General features: G+C 42.3%; 1 protein-coding gene across 1 annotated transcript in view; it reads left to right on the top strand.

The window, feature by feature from the left end:
* Positions 1-20832, top strand: part of THOC2 (THO complex subunit 2) — a 141997-nt gene that overhangs the window by 87720 nt on the left and 33445 nt on the right. Inside the window, exons 27-33 of the mRNA XM_073641084.1 lie at positions 6984-7115; positions 8171-8355; positions 10502-10686; positions 12554-12656; positions 13481-13917; positions 14800-14858; positions 16288-16323. Coding sequence (XP_073497185.1) covers positions 6984-7115; positions 8171-8355; positions 10502-10686; positions 12554-12656; positions 13481-13917; positions 14800-14858; positions 16288-16323 — 1137 coding nt within the window. The remainder of the gene's footprint in view (positions 1-6983; positions 7116-8170; positions 8356-10501; positions 10687-12553; positions 12657-13480; positions 13918-14799; positions 14859-16287; positions 16324-20832) is intronic.

Genomic DNA, 20832 nt, shown 5'->3' with positions numbered 1-20832 from the left:
AAGGGGAACTCACCACCTCTCGTGGCCGCCTGTTCCACTCATTAATCACCCTAACTGTCAAAAAGTTTTTTCTAATATCTAATCTGTGTCTCCTCCCATTCAGTTTCATCCCATTGCTTTTAGTCTTTCCTTGTGCAAATGAGAATAAAGATGATCCTTCTACAATGTGACAGCCCTTGAGATATTTGTAGACAGCTATTAAGTCTCCTCTCAGTCTTCTTTTTTGCAAGCTAAACATTCCCAAATCCTGCAACCGTTCCTCATAGGACATGGTTTGCAGACCGGTCAGCATTCTGGTCGCTCTTCTCTGAACTTGCTCCAGTTTGTCGATGTCTTTTTTAAAATGTGGTGCCCAAAACTGGACACAGTATTCCAGGTGAGGTCTGACCAAAGAGGAGTAAAGTCCGATAATGACTTCACGTGATCTAGACTGTATGTATGCTTCTGTTAATACATCCCAGAATTGTATTTGCCTTTTTTGCTGCTGCATCACACTGTTGACTCATGTTCAGTCTATGATCTATTAGTATACCTAAGTCTTTTTCACATGTACTGTTGCTTAGCTCTATTCCTCCCATTTTGTATATGCTTTTTTCATTTTTATTGCCCAGATGTAGTACTTTGCATTTTTCCCTGTTAAAAACCATACTGCTAGTTACTGCCCACTGCTCCAGTTTATTTAGATCTTTTTGAATCCTCTCTCTCTCTTCTCTAGTATTAGCTATCCCTCCTAGCTTTGTGTCATCAGCAAATTTAATCAGTTTACCCTCAATTCCTTCATCTAAATCATTGATAAAGATGTTGAATAATACAGGTCCCAGGACAGAGCCCTGTGGTACCCCACTTGAGACATTCATCCAACTGGATGTAAAGCCATTTACGACCACTCTTTGAGTCCGATCACTAAGCCAGTTATGAATCCACCTAACAGTTGCCTTGTCCATTCCATACTTGGTAATTTTTTCAATAAGGATGGTGTGAGATACTTTGTCAAATGCTTTGCTGAAGTCAAGATATACTATATCTACAGCATTTCCCTGATCCACCCAGTCAGTGATTCTGTCATAGAAGGAAATTAAGTTAGTCTGACATGGCTTGTTAGTTACAAACCCATGCTGACTCTGGTTAATCACTTCATTCTTATCCAGGTACTTACATACATGTTGTTTAATAATTTGTTCAAAGATCTTTCCTGGTATAGAAGTCAGACTCACCGGCCTATAGTTCCCTGGGTCCACTGTCTTCCCCTTTTTGAAGAAAACAGCGGGCACCGGCGATTCCGGCAACAGCAGGAGCCGCACTGCGGCTACACTGTGTGCCGCTATTAAGGAGTATGAATATTCAGTGCTCTCCATGCCCGATTGGCGTGGGGAGCACTGAATATTCATTTTCTTTAGCAGTGGGGACAGTGTAGGCTGCAGCGGGCGGCTGCTGCCTCCTGTGCCCCGCTCCTCCGCCGCTACCGCTCCCCCCACACAGTGTGTAAATATATATATATATACCCCCCCCCCCCAACATTCGGACTATAAGACGCACCCCCCATTTTCCTCCAAAATTTTGGAGGAAAAAAGTGCGTCTTATAGTCCGAAAAATACGGTATATATTTTATTTATATAATATATCTTTTTCTCTCTATCCATGCCATCCCTTCATACAAGCTCATACAGGAACATCATAACACTAAGTGGAAAATAATGTTTGTTCCTCCAAGTGACCTCTACCTGCTCCTCGGACAGTATGATTGTCCGTTATGGCCTAGTGGCCATATCAGGCAGGCATGACCTGTTTCTGGTCTGCTCCATTTTTTTTATCTCAAGTGGCGTGGATGTCCCCACCACATGACTGAGAGGCCACAGTGTGAACACCGCACTAGTGGAACATCCCTGGGGTGCTGTTCACTCCTCATTGCTGCTTCCACAGAGGAGTGCTGGCTTCACTACATTAGTAAGGGCAATGAGAAGATGATCCTGCTGACTCCCAAAGATGATGGGCAAGGTGAATATTGAGGGATAATGCTTTGGTCTCCTGCTCTTTTCTGTCCCCTCCTTATTTTCCTGGTCTCTTAGGTGTAGCAGCTATGTGTTTTGGGGTAGCTTTCCTTTTTATTTTTTCTAGTGATGGGAGTCTGCAGGAATCTCTTCCTCCTTTACTGTCTGTGGGAAATCACTGCTTTTTTTAGTGCTTTTAGCAGTTTTTGGGTCCTTTTCTCTTTGTGCCTCTAGGGCCTCTGCTCGTTCTCCACTCTTTGTTTCCCATATTTGGGGCACCTTCCAGTGCCCTCTGTTTTGGAGGTGTCCTTCACGTCACAGACACTTATTACTCAAGCCCCAGTTTTTCCCCTGGCTAGATCCCATTATTCTCATTGACTGCAGAGACTGCTGCTGCTTCCTGTCCCCCCCCCCCAAGCTCCCCTATAGCTTTACAATGCCTTTTTTTTTTTTTTTTTTTTTATGGGAGAGGTTTTCTGCCCACCATAACTGTCTAATTTTGCTTGGAGATGCCACAGGAGACACATCCCTCCAGCTTCTCTTCTTCTGGACACCGTTTAGGAATTGAGCCAAGAAAACCTGCTGCACCCTCTCTTCAGGACTTTCCCTCCAGTTGCCTCTAGGGTCTGGAAGATGCCCTTTCAGCCTTTTCCTTTCTTCTTTCTATGCCAGTTAAAGACTCCCACCCCACATCCTCTCCACAAAGCTCCGAGTTCAGACCTACAATTGAAGATGTCTACCTGAGCCATCAAGGGAGATGTAGGAGCCCTTTAGCACATGGAGGGGTCCAGAATGGTCTTCTCGATTTGAACTACATGTCCAGTTGTCTCTGTAGTCTACATCAGCTGAGAAAGTCTTTACTAAGGAGAGTGACTTCTCCTTCTGAAGTTCTTTTTGGCACTCCTGACGTTGATCTCTTGGCATCACTTCTGAATCCTAAGCTTCCAGTTTAGGTTGTCTGATCTCAAGACCCTCTGGCTTTTGCACTGAGTGCTTTGGTTGTTTATTTGGGAAGACTTCTCCCAGCTCTACCTCTGCTACCCACAAATGTGAATTGCATTCCAGCCATCCTTATAGCGCTTTGATGTGGTTCATCAGGACAAGTGATGATCGAGCATGCTCGTTGCTCGAGATTTACGAGCATGCTCGGACAAGCACCTATTATCTTCAGCGTGCTCGGGGGTTAAGTTTTCGTCGCTCCATGAACATGATTTGTGACTGTTTGACAGCTTTAATACATGTGAGGAATGCCTGTTTTTCCAGCATTCCTCACATATGTTAAAGCTGTCAAACAGTCGCAAATCATGTTCACGGTGCGATGAAAACGTAACCCCCGGGCACGCTAAAGATAATAGGTGTTTGCCCGAGCATGTTTGTAAATCTTGAGCAACTAATCGGGACGCAAACACACCCTTTGCCTCTTTTTCTTCGTCCTTATTCCAAGCAACGTCATCTCCTCAACGTGTCTTTTGAAGTTGGGTTCATGAAACCAAGGATCTGTTGGACTTCATGGGTCCAAACCATGCTCAAGGCTTGTTAACCCCAGTCGGCTAGCATCTACCAGCGTACCAGGCTATCCTACTTGTGTTAATATGAGCAGCACAACCATCCATTTCCAGTGTTGCAAGCCTGTGACACTCTTCCACCTCCAGTCTGGCCTTGGTCGTGGTCTCAGCCTTGCTTTTCTCAATGGGGTAGATCCCTGCACTCTCCATTCTTCTTCAGCGTTGTCTTTCCTTCTTTAAATAGGTCAAGACTTATTCATGCTCCCTGCATTCCTTACTACAAACCTCTAGTGGGCACTGTGGCACTTTAACCTTATTCTGGATTTCTTACACACGTCTCCCTTTGAGTCGCTCTGCCCTACATTTACCTGTACGGTGGTTTTCTTAATGGCCATCACATCTATTCCGAGGGTTTTGGAACTGGGTGCTTTCTCCTTCCATTCTCCCTTTTTTTGTTCTTCAGGCTGTGTGCCCACGATGCGTTTTTTAAGCGTTACCGCAGCGGCAAAAACGCTTCAGAAACGCGTAATAAACGCATGGTAGAAGGCCTGCCATGTCCCCCAATGATAATCCTCATGTGCTGAGCACATGCTGCGGAAATTTCCGCTGCGGATTATCATTGCAGAAAAAAAAAACGCAGCACTACCAATTATTTTGCGGAAGTGCTGCTTTTTCGCCGCCATTGACTTGCATTAGAACGCGCCTATTCCATAAGACTGCATCTGTACTTGCGTAATTGGCGCGTTCTAATGTGCGGATGGTACCCGGGTGTGGAGGAGAGGAGAGTCTCCTCCACGCCCAGGTACCATTAAAAAAGCTGTAAAAAAATAATAAAATAAAAAATAAATATATACTTGCCTTCCGGCGGCCCGCGCTGCGCTCCTCCTTGCTTCCCGGCACTTCGCGATGGAATGAAGGACCTGCGCTGAGTTATGTGACGGGTCACGCGACGCTGACGTCGGCAGGTCCTTCAGTGTACCGCTGCCGGCAGCCGGGACCGAGCGAAGCAAGACAGCGCGGGCCATCGGAGGGTAAGTATATATTTATTTTTTTATTTTGACATTCTCTCGGGTCACACTATATAAATCCATGCTGTTTGCATGGATTTATATAGTGTGACGAAGTTGTCAAGTACTTTTCCAAGTGATGCTAAAATCGCTTGGAAAGCGCTTGATAACCCGCATGCAGAAATGCATGTGAAGAACGCTTCACATCCGCTTGTCCCTGGCAGGAAACCGCATGTACAATCCGCATGTACAGTCCGCATGTGTTTAGTTCTGCCAGGGAGATGCAGAAACGCTCAAGAAAAAATCCTGAGCATTTCTGCATTGTGGGCACATAGCCTCACAAGGATTCTGTTGTCCAATGCTGCCCTTCCAACGATTGTGTCTGCCTCCATAATTAACGAACATATTGTGTTGTCTACGTCTTTGCTCTTCCCCCTGGAGCGGGTCAGGGTAGTTAATTGTTTTTTGTGATCCCTCAAGGCTGCACAAAGGTCCAAGTTCACCATTATGTGGTGTATTGGGATCGCTATCATAGGCTCCTGAGAAGAAGGCTCCCGTCTGATCATGAGAACCCGGGAATGCTGAGTCTCCTGTGTGAACAAAGCATTAGTGCTCCTCCATGGCCGCCCCTTGGTCATTTTCTACAGGGCTGTCCTTGATTAGCTCTTTCATTTCACAGATGTGAATGAAGCTGTGGTTATGGATGCATTACCCCTCCATTTACACTTCTGGCTCTGAACCCCCCATTCTTGTGGTCAGTTGGGGGGTCCCAGCTATCGGACCCAGTGGATAGATGTTATAGCAAATATCCCACAAAAAGGTGCTGACATTGCTGAATAAGTAGTCCTGTTGTTTTCTTTTAATTGATGAAGACGCCTGTCTGGTGTTGAAACGCGTCGTCCTATTTAAAGAACCTCCGTCTTCTATCTTTGCAAGGAGTGATTCTTTCTCCATCACCGCAGCCTCATGTAATGAGGAGGACTCCTGCTCCCTGCTTAGACCCCTCAGTAGATCATGGTGTTCTGGCCCTTCGTACAAGAGCAGACGGTTCAGTGAGGTAGAACGCTTCCTAGCGGAATTTAGTAGCATTAGAGTATGTTTTACCTATTTATTATTTAGTACTCTGTAGTCCCTCCTGAGTCTGAAGAATAATTATAGAGAGATGTATCTGTATTTTTGGCGGGATGTTATCTACGTGTTCAGGAGGAGAAGTGTTCTTCTGTCAGGCTGGATTTGACAGTAGAAGATGTGCGGTTCTGCGCTCCGTATCTTGTGAGAATGCTTCTTGTCGGGCTTGTGAACTGTTCAGCTTCATCGTCAGCTGGAGACAACTGATTAAAATCCCCAGCACCGAATTTAAATATTCATTCAGCTTCTGACAGTTTTCCTTCTCCTTGCTAACACATTTCTCAGCCAAATTTTTCACTGTCACTTCCTGCTGAACGTCAGCCATTCATGTCAGCAGTCAGTGAAGCATTGACTTTCATTTCTCCTATGTTTGTACGTCGGATTCAGAGCTGCGATAGGGTTTGTTTTTCTGTATTACTATTACACGGGAGAAGGACCTTGCTTGTTCATTGGAGCCACTTTTTGTATCCGGCAGTGGATTCACAGGTGCTGATCTCCTCATAGGTCGACCACCCCATTATTCAAGAAGCTCTCTTCCCATCAAAATTTTTATCCTCTTAATATATTGCAGTCATCATATTATATATCTGTATACTTACAATTGCTCATTTTGCCTTTCTTCCCAGTTAATTCTTATCTTTTCCATTAGGTCTATGACATCACGTGATTAATAACAGACTGTCTGAATCCTTCTAATCGCTGTAGAAGCAGGAGGTCAATTTTCTCTGCGCAAGTTATGACTCGGTGCAAAAGTATATGGCCGGTGGAGGAGTAAGCAGCTGGGTCAGGAGTTGAAGAGGGGAATGATAAATGCAGGGACAAGAGATTTCCTGTTTCTACATAGTGCAGAGAAAAGAGAGGATTAGTTGGTTAGAAAGGAAAAATTAGCAATTATAAGTACACAGTGCTGTATAATATTATGACTGCAGTATATTAAGGGGATAAATCTTTGATGGGAGGAGGAGTGCTTCTTTAAAGGGTTCGTCCAGTCTTAACTAAATAAAGTAACGGACCAATCTAAACCAAGCATGTATGTTCGTACTCATGATATTGTGCAGGCTCTCTAGCTGCTCTTGACACCAGTTTTATACCTTTGGAAACTTTTTTTTATTTTTTTTCTCCAAAGACTCTGGAGATCACAGCAACTCCTAATACACAGTTTATTAGAAAGTTTAATATCTTTACCTAGGTAGTCCTGTCTTCTTTAAAAATAGAATAAAATGACACTAAACCAAAAGTTGGGACATTAATAAAGTACACACCTACATTCAGGATATTCAGGATTTATGTGTATGTTAATGTTTCTGGACACCTTTAGTGACTTTTTGCATTGTTGTTTGTTTTTTTTCTATTAGGATTGTGGAAGCTATCCAGGTTTTGTCACCATTCTAAGGGCATCCAATTTTGATGGTGGAAACAAAGCTGACCAGTTAGATTATGAGAATTTCCGGCATGTCGTTCACAAATGGCACTATAAGCTGACCAAGGTATAGTTAAAAATAGTTGTGTTTTTTTTCCTTTAAAAAGATCATTAGAGGTGAACAAAACAGTTCGCAGTACCCAGTCCAGCGACCCAGTCAGTATTCTGTGGCTGCTGGACAGGAGCCCTGCGAACGACTTCCAACCTGTTGGCATCCGCGGCTCTCCCTTTGATTAGCTCACCTAGCGCCACATTATGTATGCATTATGTCACAACAATGATGTAACATCTGATTGGCTAATCAAGAGAAACCACGGACACTTATAGGTAGAAGACGGCTCGCAGGCCTTCCAGCTCGCAGGCCTTCCGGCTCGCAGCCATGGAATACAGACTAGCGTCCTACGAATAGATTCACTCATCTCTAGAGAACATACATTATATTTAAGCAGTTTTGGTATTATCACGTCACTTTGTTACATATTACATTGCATCAGGTTTAGTTTACAAATTCTTAGATCTGCCTCAATGTATACTGTTAAAGGGGGTTGCCACAAAAAGTATAAAATTTTCCATATTATAGTAAATGAAATATTAGAGCAGTAGGCAAAATGTGGGCATTATGCTATATTCCCTTCAAGAGATATTGGCATTTTTCTGTTTTTCTTGCGCTCACAAACGGGACAACGAGAAGATCAGCCGAAGATCAGTTTTAAAATTAACTGCTCAGAAGCTGACAGTAAACATTTATTCTGTTAATATTTCATTAAAATCAAACCTGAAGGTTTATTGGTTTACGATTTTGCACCCATGGCTACACTTCCTTTTGCCACTTTTGCAAATTTGCTGATGTAAGACAACAGAAATCTCTGTAATTAAATGCAGCCTAATTATATTTTCAATTGAAATCTTCTTTGAGCTTTGTGCTTTTACTATATTTTGTTGAAGCTTTGAAACCCTAACGGGAGTAATTTGCTTTGCTGTTTGCCTGGGTAGAGAAGACTTCTTCAGTCTGGGCATATACAACACAAGACCATACAATTAATGTAACATACCGAGAGGGGCTAGGGAGTGGGTCAGTGTAGTATGTGTGCGGCTTTGACTATACTATGTCTTATTTTGCAGGCGTCTGTTCATTGTCTTGAGACCGGAGAATATACTCATATCAGGAATATTCTTATTGTGCTGACCAAAATCTTACCTTGGTATCCCAAAGTGATGAACTTGGGACAAGCCCTGGAACGAAGAGTGCTCAAAATCTGCCAAGAGGAGAAAGAAAAAAGACCTGATCTTTATGCATTGGCCATGGGGTAAAATACAAGCGATATTGGCAGTCATTGATTGTAAAATGGGCTAGGGAGAAACACGGCGCCTCTTAGCGCAGTAACGTGAAGATGGGTTTGTAACCTCAGGCTACGACCGGCCCCGCGCAGAGCTGCTCACCTTAGGAGTTTATGCAGCGAGCAGGCTCAACACTCGGGGTCAATGTGTGGTATAGGTCCAGGTACACCAGGAACCAGATTCAGCTGGTTGTGATGTCTGGGCATCAACGCAAATACTTAACAAGAAGTCCGGAAAAAAAATACTGCACTTCTGGATGGGAAAGTCGAGATGGAATCCAGAGTAGATCCAGCAGGAGGTGGACTAGATAAGTATTTTATTGTTAAAAAGTTACTCAAAAGTATAAAAAAAACAACAAAAAGACATGAAGGTAGATGGATAATGATTATGCAACGTGTTTCAACATTGGCCTGTCCTCTTCATCAGGAACCTAGTCCTTGGTTGTAGTGCGTACACTTTGAGAACAGGAAGTGTAGTGACCATTTAGAAGTTAGCCAAAACAGAAGTACTAAAAAAAAGTCTAAACTAAAAACCGAAAGACCTATGACAACAAAGTAACAAATAGGCAGCAAACAACACAAAGGGAAAAAAAAATTGTTCCTGCTAACTCCTTTTAAGCAAACCCCTTCTCTTTATTGTACCCTTTCCCGCATTGCCCTGCGTTCCCTCTGATGTCCCCCTTTGCCACGCTCTGATGTCCCCCTTTGCCAGGTTCCATCAGATAAGCATCTGGTTCCCAAAGTATCTGGTCCAGGACAAAGTTGTGCTCTCCAATAGACAAGCTTGCTCTCCGCCATACCCCCGTGACCTGCGTGACTGTTCTGGTCACATGACTTGAACCTGCCGTTCACAGACATGCCCTCTTTAAATCCCTGGTTAGTCCAACCTGCTATCTGTCTGTGAACAAATATTTGATTTTTCGCTGCCTATTTATTACTTTGTTATTATTTATCTCTATATTTTGTTTTTACATTAGACTTTAATAGTACTTTTTGTTTTGGCTAATTTTTAAGGTCCGGAGTCACTGCACTTCCCGGCCTCTTAATGTATATATTGCAACCAATCACTCCGTTCCATTCTGCCTGATGAAGACACCGGTCTGATGTTAAAATGCGTTTCATGGGTTTTGTACCACCACCTTTAAGTCTTTATGTTGTGTTTATTTTTTTATACTTTTGAGTAACTTTTTAGCCATAATATACTGGTTTAGTCCACCTCCCGCTAGATCTACTTTGTATTCTGTCTGGACTTTCTCAACCAGAAGTGCCCGAGGTGCAGTATTTTTCTCCGGACTACTTATTGAATGTGAAAAGCAAAGATTAGAATATTTTCTCATCTAGGCAGGAAACATGACACATAAATTTGTCTTAGAAATTAGTTTCTGTTCCTATTAAACAAGTTGGCAAAGATGCAGTACTGTACAGATAAAAATACAAATGTCCATTTAGGAAGGATTTTGTCTATTAGTTGCCACAATTCATGAATCCTGGATATTTCTACATAACATCTAGTAATGGGTTTGATGTCAGAACTTAGAAGTAAATTCTGTATTTTTCGGACTATAAGATGCATCAGACCACAATGCATACCCCAAATTTAGAGGAAGAAAAATGGAAAAAAAAATTGTGAATACGGGGGTCCGTCTTATAGTCTGAATTTAGCTCACCGGGGGCGGCGGTGGTGGAGGTGGAGCAGGGTTGTCGCTGCATAAAGCCAGTGGCGGCAGGAGTGGGGAGATGCTGCGGGCCCTGGGCTGGGAGGAGGCGGTGTCCCGGCGGTGCAAATCAGGAGCCATTGATCTCCCGGTGGTGGACTTCAGGAAAATGTCAGTGGTGCAAGGCAGGAGCGGAGTCCCCGCTGCGCACATTGATCTCCTGGCAGTGGACACCAGGAAAATGGCGCGGGAGGTGGCGCATGCGCAGATTGAGATCTCTGCTCGTGCCCATTGTGCCGTGTAGTCTAGTATGTTAGGTCAGTAATAACAACAACATTTCTAACGTAGAAATAAATAGATCCTGCAGTATGCGCACTAATGAGCGGGGACAGTAATTCACAGGTTAATTGTCTTGTACTGGTAATTACCTTGGTGTATTTAACATGTTGTGCGAATTGCAGCTACTCTGGACAGTTGAAAAGCAGGAAATCTTTCATGGTACCTGAAAATGAATTTCATCATAAAGATCCCCCTACCAGGAGCATCATTCCACCTACCGTACAGAACGGCCCAGGAGCTGCGAGTCAGCCGGCATCTGTGCTGGTGAATGCAGCTAAACTCGAAGAAGCCAGCACTGAGGATATTGGTCAGTATACACAGAATATATGCCACCGACACCTGTGCATTCCAGGACCTCCCATGCAATTAAAATCACATGGGGGGGGGGGGGGAAGGGCAATTCATCAAAGCTTTTACACCAGGAAAATGTTGTAAAAGCTTTGAAAATGCACAATTTTTGTTTTACTCCGTGGGGAGTTGCACGAAAATGTGGCTACACTTGGCATTTTCACAGCAGTTTGAATTTGCTCTGTCCTAATAGGCAGAGCTTGGGAGGTACTGGGGATGTGGTCACACTTGGTCATAAAATTCATGAAATGTGCTGACGTCTTGTGTGCCAGAAATGCTATTCCAGTCGTTGACTGGAGTAATATTTATGGTGCGGCGCACGGAAGTATAAGCCACTCATGAGAGGTGGCAAATTCATTAAGTAGTGTGTGCCGCTAAATGAATTTAGCACCTTTACAAATCTCACCTCTTTAACCCCTTTCCGACCTGGTCAGTAATAGTACGCACCAGGTCAGGAAGACCAGTTCAGCGGGGGCTCCGGCACTGAGCCCGGACTGAACCGAGCACATGTCAGCTGATTATTACAGCTGACATGTGCCCGCAACAGCCGCGGGTGGAATCGCGATCCACCCGCGGCTGTTTACATGTTAAATGCCGCTGTCAATCTCTGACAGCGGCATTTAACTCGCGCTTCTGGGAAGCGCGTCCTAAACCCCGCCCATCGGTGACCCCCATCACGTGATTGCGGGTCACCAATGGGTGGGCATGACAACCCAGGGTCTGCAGCAGACGCCTGTGGTTGTCATGTCTCAATTGCTATAAGTGCCACCTAGTGGTCAGCGCTCATAGCAAGTGAGCATTTCTCCTGCATACAAGCGATCTGCTCATCGCTTGTATGCAGTAGAAGCAATCAGACAACTGCTATACTATAGAAGCAAGCAGAAAGTATAAAAAAAAAAAGTTTTTAAAAATATTAAAAAAATATAAAAGTTTGTCACCCCCCTTTTGCCCCATTCAAAGTAAAAAATATATATATATATATAATATAAAAAACACATACACATATTTGGTATCAGCGCGTTCAGAATCACCCGATCTATCAATATAAAAGAAGAATTAATCCAATCAGAAACGGCGTAACGAGAAAAAAATTCTAAACGCCAGAATTACGTTTTTTTGGTCGCTGCAACATTGCAATAAAATGCAATAACGGGTGATCAAAACATCGGATCTACTTCAAAATGGTATCAATAAAAACGTCAGCCCGGCACGCAAAAAATAAGCCCTCACCCGGCCCCAGATCCCGAAAAATGGAGAAGCTAAGGGTATCGGAAAATGGCGTCATTTTTTTTTTTTTTATTATTAAACTTTGGATTTTTTTTCCACCACTTAAAAAAGAACCTATACATGTTTGGTGTCTATGAACTCTTAATGACCTGGAGAATAATGATGGCAGGTCAGTTTTAGCAATCAGTGAACGTGGTGAAAAAAGGACCCAAAAAACAACTGTGGAATTGCATTTTTTTTGCAGTTTCACCGCACTTGTAATTTTTTTTCCCGTTTTCCAGCACACGATATGGTAAAACCAGTGATGGCCTTTAAAAGTACAACTCGTCCCGCAAAAAATAAGCCCTCACACGGCCATATTGAACGAAAATTAAAAAAGTTCTGGCTCTGGGAAGAAGGGGAGCAAAAAATGAAAACCCGAAAACAGAAAGACCCAAGGTCGTTAAGGGGTTAAGATTGCTGCAATCTCACAATTTTTGGAATTTCACTGGAAGACATTTCTGCTTATTGCAACTTGGACATTACTATGTATTCCACAAAGGTGATATCTGTTGGTTGTTAACTTACAATGTTTTTTTTTTTTTTTTCTAAATCTAAAGAAAAACTGAAGGAGAAATCTCAAAGTGCAGTGAAAGTTGTTACCAAAGCCGCCAACACGACACCCAAAGTCACCACAAATAATGGCAATAGCTCCTCAAATAGGTATGTATATTCTTCATTGCATCCTCTGGGCCCAGTGCTGCCTTTTTACTCTCTTGTAGGGCTAAACTAGAACTATATTTATCAAAGGGAAATAAACACAAGTCGTTTTCTGTGTTTTGTAATGGAGAGTTTCATTTGTTTATTTGAGGTACATTTAGTGATTCGGCCCAGTTACAAGCCAGATAATTTAAAGGGAATCTGTCACCAGAATTTTGCTACTCCATCTGAGAGCAGCATAATGAAGAGGCGGACTCCCTGATTCCAGCAATGTGTCACTTACTGGGCTACTTGGTGCACTTTTGATAATATCACTGTTTCATCCGCTGCAGATCTACCAGTTCTCTGAATGCTATAACCCCGCCCACACCTCTGATTGGCTGCTTTCTGCCTATGCTGTGTACACAGCTGCCAATCAGGGGTGGGGGCGTGGTTATAGAGATCTGTTGGAACATGGAGGACTACATGGTAGCAGGTTTACTAGTCCTCTATTGATAATCTACTGATAACATACAGGGATTCTATCCAAATTACAGCAAGCAGCCCAGTAAGTGACACATCGCTGGAATTGGGATCTCTGTCTCTATATTACTGTTCTCAGAGTAAGTAGAAAAACCTGGTGATCGATTCCCTTTAAAAAACTTCTCTTCTTAAAGGAAGTGCCAAGACCTGGTGGAAAAAGGAGTCCTTGTTGGATATTAGACATTCCTTAATAGGGACTACCATCATCGGATGGGATGGGGCTTATTTCCAATGACAAACGCTATCCCATTTGTTGGAGACATTACCTGCTTTCAGCTAATGTTCACTTCTGCTTGTTCCCACAGCAAAATTATTAAAGAGAAGGAAGACAAAGATAAAGTGGGGAAGGAAAAGGAGAAGGATAAAAAGGAGAAGACTCCAGCAGCTCCTCTAGAGAGCAAGGCACCAGGCAAGGATGGAAAGGAGAAAATAAAGGAAGACCGGGCAAACAAAGATGAAAAAGTTCGAGATGTGAAGGAGAAAACGCCAAAATCCGACAAAGAGAAGGAAAAAATAAAGAAAGAAGAAAAAACTCAGAAGGAAGAAAAATCTAAGGCTGCTACGACAAGTACTGAATCAAAACTGGCTGCAGAGAAGGAGAAAGAGAAGGAGCCTTCCCGCGAGAGAGATCTTTTCAAGGAATCTAAATTAAAAGAAAGTTCCAAGGGAGGAGATAAAACCGCTGTTGCTGGGTCCTTGAAGTCCCCTGTTCCCAGATCTGAGACCTCTGAGCCTGAAAGGGGTACGTTTGTCTAATTTTAACTAATAGTAAAACAAAGAACTTGGCAAATGATAAAAATAATCTAGGCATGCCATGCCGGTAGAGTCTAGGGCTGAAGCCACAAACAGACATGTGTTCAGAACGTCAGCAGTCGCAGGCATCCAAGCAGTGTCACCCCGTGATGTGGGATACGCTCGGATACTATGTTACCTGGAAACATTCGTGCTCAGCAGTTCCAGGCGCTTTTGTTGCTTTACGGATTTCATGTCATGTGTTTAGAAAAAACCTTGTGCCAATGATCCAAACGAGTCCCGAGGAGAAGCCCAAACTCCAGTGTGCTTAGCAGGAGTACAGAAGCGAGGATATTCTATGTAGTGTTTAAAAGTAATAAAATTGCCCATAAATGAGGTTACACACTGTGAGCTTGGCTAAAACACCACTTTGTTGTGTCTATCACTAGCTAAAACCAAGTTTGTAAAGTATTATTGTACTCTGGTCTTCAAGAACAGATCACAAAACCCATTATTATCCAAAATTCCCCGGGACGGAGATACAAATCCTGCCCGAAAATGGACTAGACAGTCTTAAAGGGGTTGTCCACTTCTTTTATATTGATGACACGAGAAGTTTCATGGTTTAAGCTTAAAAGTAGACACAAGTCCATAGAGTTCAACCTATAACTTAACATGTTGATCCAGAGGAAAGCAAAAACCCCATGACGCAGAAGGGACATTTATACTATTATTTATGAAAAATAAAGGAGACCAGAACCCCCTTTGCATGTAAAAAAGGAGGGTCCTTTAGTAAGAGATTTTTCTCTAAATATTTCATTGCAATCTGTTGTATTGTTTTATTCCAAAAACTAGTGTTAAGTGTTTTTCTCTTCTTTTTTTCTCTTTCTAGAACAAAAACGTCGTAAAATTGATACGCATTCTTCCCCATCACATTCCTCAGCAGTAAAGGTTAGTATAGCATGAGGAAGCCTGTATCCATATTAGGCTCACCTGTGTGGAATACAAGAGTCCGTCTTCCTTCAAGTTGGGTGCCAATTTTCTGCTGGAAATCGCTGGAGTTTTTTTTTTTTGTTTCCTTTATTTTTATATTGATATTTTGTATTTTGAAATTGCTTAAAAAAATTGCCCTGTTTGGACTATTTTTCTATTAAGTATTTTTCTAAAATGGCAAATATTAAGCTAAATCTTCAAGGACCTAGCAGTCATATTTTTGTAAATAGCGTGAAGAAAGTCTGTTCGGAAGTGCCTGAGTATTACCAAGAGAGAGAGTGAAATGGCTCCAAGCAAAGCACCTGCAAGAGGAGTCCAGAAGAATTTATTTATTTTTTTTATTTATTTTTTATCTCTACATCGGTTTCTATTCTTTGTGGGAGAATTTTCTACTTGGAAGATTTCCTGGATCCCGTGGGAATATTCTGATGCCTCCTGAATTCCTCAGGCGATGCAAGCTTCATTTTTGCCGAAATGTGTCTTCTACGAAGGAGTCGTGAAAGGTTTCTCTGTAAAGCCTGGTGATCGAGCCTGCAGTAGTCGAGTCATTTGAGCATGCCGCTTCCTTTAGATGTGTCCTGGAAAGTTTGCCTTGATGCCATTCTGTTACAAGGCAGTTGTGGCCGCTGTCTAATCGTCTCACAAACCCAAGAAAAATCCATTTTGGCCTGCGAGCTGCAGCACTCATGGGCACAGCCTACGATGAAGACTTGGAGATTGCTGCACCCATGCACCTTTTCTTACTTTTTTTCTTGATACTCTTATCAATTCAGCTTTTTTTCCCCTCCTCATCATGTCTATGATGATCATCAAAACTGTAAGTCCCATACGTCTGCCCATGAAGCACTTGGAGTACCGAGATGTGCCTTGCAACGGTCAATGGATTTTCATCAATATTTTTTTTCCCATTTTTTTTCCCCTTTTCTCGTATTTTGGTAAGGTAATATGACTTGACAGAATATATTCTGAAAACAACTGTTCTGCACAAGTTTAATGTCACATTTCATTTCACTTTTGCCCTTTTCTGTTGTTTTTTTTCCCACCCTTCTATACCTTTTTATAGAGCTAAAATGTAAATCTTTTGCTTAGCTCTAAACATGAAGTGTGTTTTTTTTTCTCTTAATTTACATTTTTGGGGTTTTCCTTTTTCTTGTGAAATTCCAACACCCTATTTTCTTTCTATCTATGCTCCGCTTATGAATATCCATTTAACGTGTAGCAGTTTCCATGTTGATTTTTCTTTGTTCAGTGTTAACAGCATCAAAAGATTTATCCCCCCCCCCCACCCCTCTCAAAAGGAGTAGCTGTATTTTCTCAAGGTCACAACCATGGGTCTCGTTTCTGACAACTATCCAGCTCACGTGTCATCTCCATTCATTTTCTACAGGACAACCTCAATGAATTTAAGGACTCTTCAGCAAAGGTTTGCGTTCCTTCCATCATTGTCATTTATTTGCAGCGTAACAGAATGCATTTTGCATTTATAGAGCATCTTTCCTCCTTTAGGTTTGGTGCAATTTACTGTTAGACTATCTGCTATAAAGACGTGATAAATATTTAAATAATACTTGACAAATAATCTGATGGGAGTTGTCAGCATTTGTGCCTTATGCAAAGAACATGATATACTGTATATTTCCGTGTAGTGTCAATGTGCCAGTGATTTAGATGGCAGAACATTAACCGAAAGTGTAAGAAGAAACTGAATGCGATGAGAATAAATTTGAAACACTGGAAGGAAAAAACAACCATTCAATGGAGTATATTAAAGCTTTGGTCTGGTACCTGAAATGTCCTTTCTAAAAATATATTTTTACACCTTTTGTTATTAGCTTTATTACACAATATCCTACACTTCTCCCTATCTTGCTAATCCCTACATGTGATTTTTGTTCTTCACTTCCTGTGACATTTCATTTGAGAGGACTTTCAAACAGGGCATCACAGAAGGATGCCTCTATAGTCACCTCCCCACAGCTTCTATTACCTCCCTCCTGCAACAGGGCATCCTCAAGGGGCGGCACTGCAGTTACTTAATACAGTTTCTTTCATCGCCGCTCTCTGAAGATGTCCTGGTTCCATGGCACTGATAGAAGCTGTGGGAAAGGTGAGTGCAGCGCTAGCTCTCTGCTTCTGTCCCCTCCACTACAGTTTTTAACTGTGAAACAAGATGTCCCCAGGGAGGAGAGATGGAAGCAGTGTGAGTGACACCAAGCGCTGCTGCACATCTTCCATCACCGCCTTGAAATGAATAGTCATCAGGGGGCTGTGATAGAAGCAGTGAGGGATCTAGTATATCTTGCTGCTTCTATCTCCACTCCCTGATGACGTCTTGTTTCACAGACAGAAGCACAGTATGGGCGCTGCACTCACCTTTCCCTCAGCATCTATCACCATGGATAACAAAAAGAAAGGTTTGCCAGGAGCTGGATTATACCTTTCACGTTTTTCCTATCACCATGAATCAAGGACATTTTCAGAGGGCAGTGATATAAGTAACCACAGCGCTACCCCTGATGTCATCTTCTTCAAATACACGCTGCAGGAAAGTGCGTGCAGCCCCGACCTCCTGTGACGTCCTGTGAGATTCCTCTTAAATGAAGCATCACAGGAAATGAAGTTAAAAAGGGGAAAAAAAAATACAGGGATTGGCATGATAGGGCGAAGTATAGTGTATTGGTTAATAAAGCGAATTACAAAAGTGATTAGGGTGTAAATATAGCTGTTTAGAAAGGACATTTTAGGTACGAGACCACCCCGCTAAAGTGTTCTGACTCCATGTCAGCCTTTTTACATACCTCTATCAAGAACCAAAGGGAGGGATGTTTCTGAAGCTGGACCCAGAGCAGTCAGCTTATTGAACTCCGCTTTGTGTTGCTTCTGATGTGAGATTTAATTATCTCTTCATATCAGTTCCTTAAAGGGATTGTACACATTTGGAGAGATTATTTTTTTTCTTATTATTATACCCAAATGCATTTCAGGCTAAAAATAATTACTGCCTTTGTTTTTTTTTTTTTTTTTTAATTTTGCACCATTTGCCTTTTACAACCTCTTTGTCTTTTTCTGAGCTCCTCTTTTACTGATTTAGGACCACAGACCACATCAAAGTTGAATGCTCAGAGGGATTCAAAGAGCCTGTAAAAGCCAAAACAGTGCAACTTTTTTAATAAAGCCCAATTACAATAATGATTGTTTTTTAGAGGCTTGTTTTTCTGAGTATTCAACTTTGATGTGGTCTGCGGTCCTAGCTCAGCTGAGAGGAGCTCAGAAAAAGGCAGATAGTTACAAACTCTCTGGTCAGATTGTCAGCACGAGCTCACTGATGGATTCTCCATCAACTCATTTTCCAGCCAAGAAACAGACCGTGCAACAGTGAGGCATTAGAAGGCAAATTGTGCAATATTTTGAAAGAAACATAATTGCAAAAATGATTTTTAGCTCAAAATGAAATGCATTTCAGCAAGCAAAAAAAATTGTTCTCAAAGATTGATAACCCCGTCAACAAAGATCTCAATGTGCACGCTGGAGAAATCCAATCTGTAGTAATCCATCAGCGCCATATTTGTCCATTTTTTTTTTCCTCTGCTTGGTGTATTTTGAAGGGAAATGGAAGGGGGTGGTAAGTTTGACAAATACATGATTGGAAAAGATAGCAAACGGTGCACACAAATCTATGCCTGCCCCTCATTTTTCGTCTTTAGGACAATCATAGATGTCTCAGGTTAGTAAGAGGAGCATTTCCTTTTATTGCTGTTCAGCTTGAGTGGTGTACGAAACGCCAGTCTTAATGGATCTCCCCCCTCTTTATATACGCCACCCAATGCCAGCGGAGGTGAAGCCTCGTCTGGTGACTACCATAATGCCAAACGGACAGTGTCTTCTGCTCGCAGGTCCGGCACGATCTTCAAGTGGAGCAACCGTTTTGTTGCTCCATGCTCTTCTGATTTCTCACGTTACCCTGTAAGCTGATGTGGTTGGTGCTCTACCTGACTAAGTAACACCGAAAAGGGCATCTGCCCAAAAAACATTCTCAAGATCGTTCACATGGCCCCATCCAAAATAACCCAAGAAAGTAACAGAAGACTGTCAGCAAATGACTGTGTAAAACTTCTGAGCTACAAGGATTCACGAATAACCAAAATTGAGAACTTTCAGCCTCCGTAGTATCGAGGCGATCGCTCCCATTACCTGGTGCATTGCCAGGGCAGTCACTCTTACAGGAACACTCTTTGATCGGGCCAATGTCAGATTGGTTTCCTTCCCTCTGCTTCTCTTTGTGGTGTGAGATTCTTGGTACTCTTTGTATTACACGTGTTAGATGTTACGCACCACGCACCTTATTCTGAATCTTCACTGTGCCTGAACCTATCTCTACAATCCCACCTACCTAACTATAAATACTTTGCAGTCACGAGCGTGTACTTATCTGTCATAATGGATTTCTCCACTTCCCACACAATTTTTTTCCTACTAAATTGCAGATTATGATGGATTTGTTTTTTGCGGACGATTTGATGAAATAGCTGCCCACGTATGGCTTGGTTATTGAACATGGCCGTAACAATGGAGTATATATAATACATAAGAGTGTATATAATGCTGATGTCCACCAGTGCCTCATTTATGACTTTTAGTAGCAGACTTATTGGGACACATAAACATTATATTGTTACAGACTTGTATGTCTTCATTACAATACGTGTTATCATGCACATTTAGTTCTTTTCACGTAAAATTCTTCAAGAAGTGAGATTCTGTAGTCACTGGACTATCACTGGGAATATGCAAGGTAAAATCCTAACTGCTCAGCTGGTCACTGATGTATCTTATTCCCTAAACTAAAAGGAGATCATAACAAATTAGACTAATGGTTCTGCAATCACAAGTTCTTCACCTTCAGTGGCTCCTCTAGCCTTTTAATTAGTCAGTGGAATCAACCTTCCTAAGCTGTCTATATGGGCATGCAAGTCATAGGAAGCTGAATAAAGTTATATCTGGAGTTACCCGTGAGAAACATGTAATGACTGACAGCTCTCCAGTGAGATCAGGAGAGGAGGCTGTGTGAGATTACAACCAACACTACTTCAGCTTCATCTCACAGGCAGCCAGTGTGAGGAGAGGGACAGTACAGCAGAGCTGAGCTTTTTCTCATTACAAACACATCTGCAGCTGTAGCTCTTCTCTCATAGTGTTGTCAGCTCTGCTGCAGAGTTTTGACTAATTATAAACAATACTTCTGCTTCCATCTTCTGGCATAGAGTGTGAGGGAAGGGGAGTACAGCTGAGCTGCCAACACTGAGAGGAGAGCTGCAGTTGTGTTTGTAATGAGACAAAGCTCAGATCTGCTGTACTATGTTAGTAGTAATTATACACAGCTCTGCAGTGATGTTTTATTTTTGACTTTTTTTTTAAGCAAAAGCAATCAAAATGATTAGAACAAGGAGATCAGATTGTCAGTTATTACATGTCTCACACTGGTAAGCTTTGGAGGCAGATTTTCAGGGAGATGTATGTCCTTCCCATAGATCTTAACATATTTCTCTGGAATAAGACAGAGTTGTAGATATCAAGGTATCATTTTACTCAGCTTCCTATGACCTACATGCCCATATAGACGGCTCAGGAGGGTTGATCCTACTGACAGATTCCCTTTAAGAATCTCTGTCCTGGTACGTGTCCTTTACAGATGGGTACTACATATCTGTATTCAGTGATGTAGATACAGGCGTCTTTACACTACATAGATGTCTCCTGCACATCTGTGGAGACGGCTGTATGTATTTGGTAGGGAACCGATTACCTAGAGCAGAGTTCAGCTCTTCTAAGGAGTTGTCTGGAAGACTGATCACATCATATTAGGGCTCTTCTCCACAGTGTGTCTCTGCACTGAATGCCTGTACAGGTGCCCGCGTGTATGGGCACACTCCAT

This window comes from Phyllobates terribilis, unplaced genomic scaffold (assembly GCF_046119375.1).
Source record: "Phyllobates terribilis strain yellow unplaced genomic scaffold, ASM4611937v1 Scaffold_7__3_contigs__length_470593459, whole genome shotgun sequence".
NCBI classification, from domain to species: Eukaryota; Metazoa; Chordata; class Amphibia; order Anura; family Dendrobatidae; genus Phyllobates; species Phyllobates terribilis.
The sequence above is the reverse complement of the archived record's forward strand: the minus strand, read 5'-3'. Positions and strand labels throughout refer to the sequence as shown.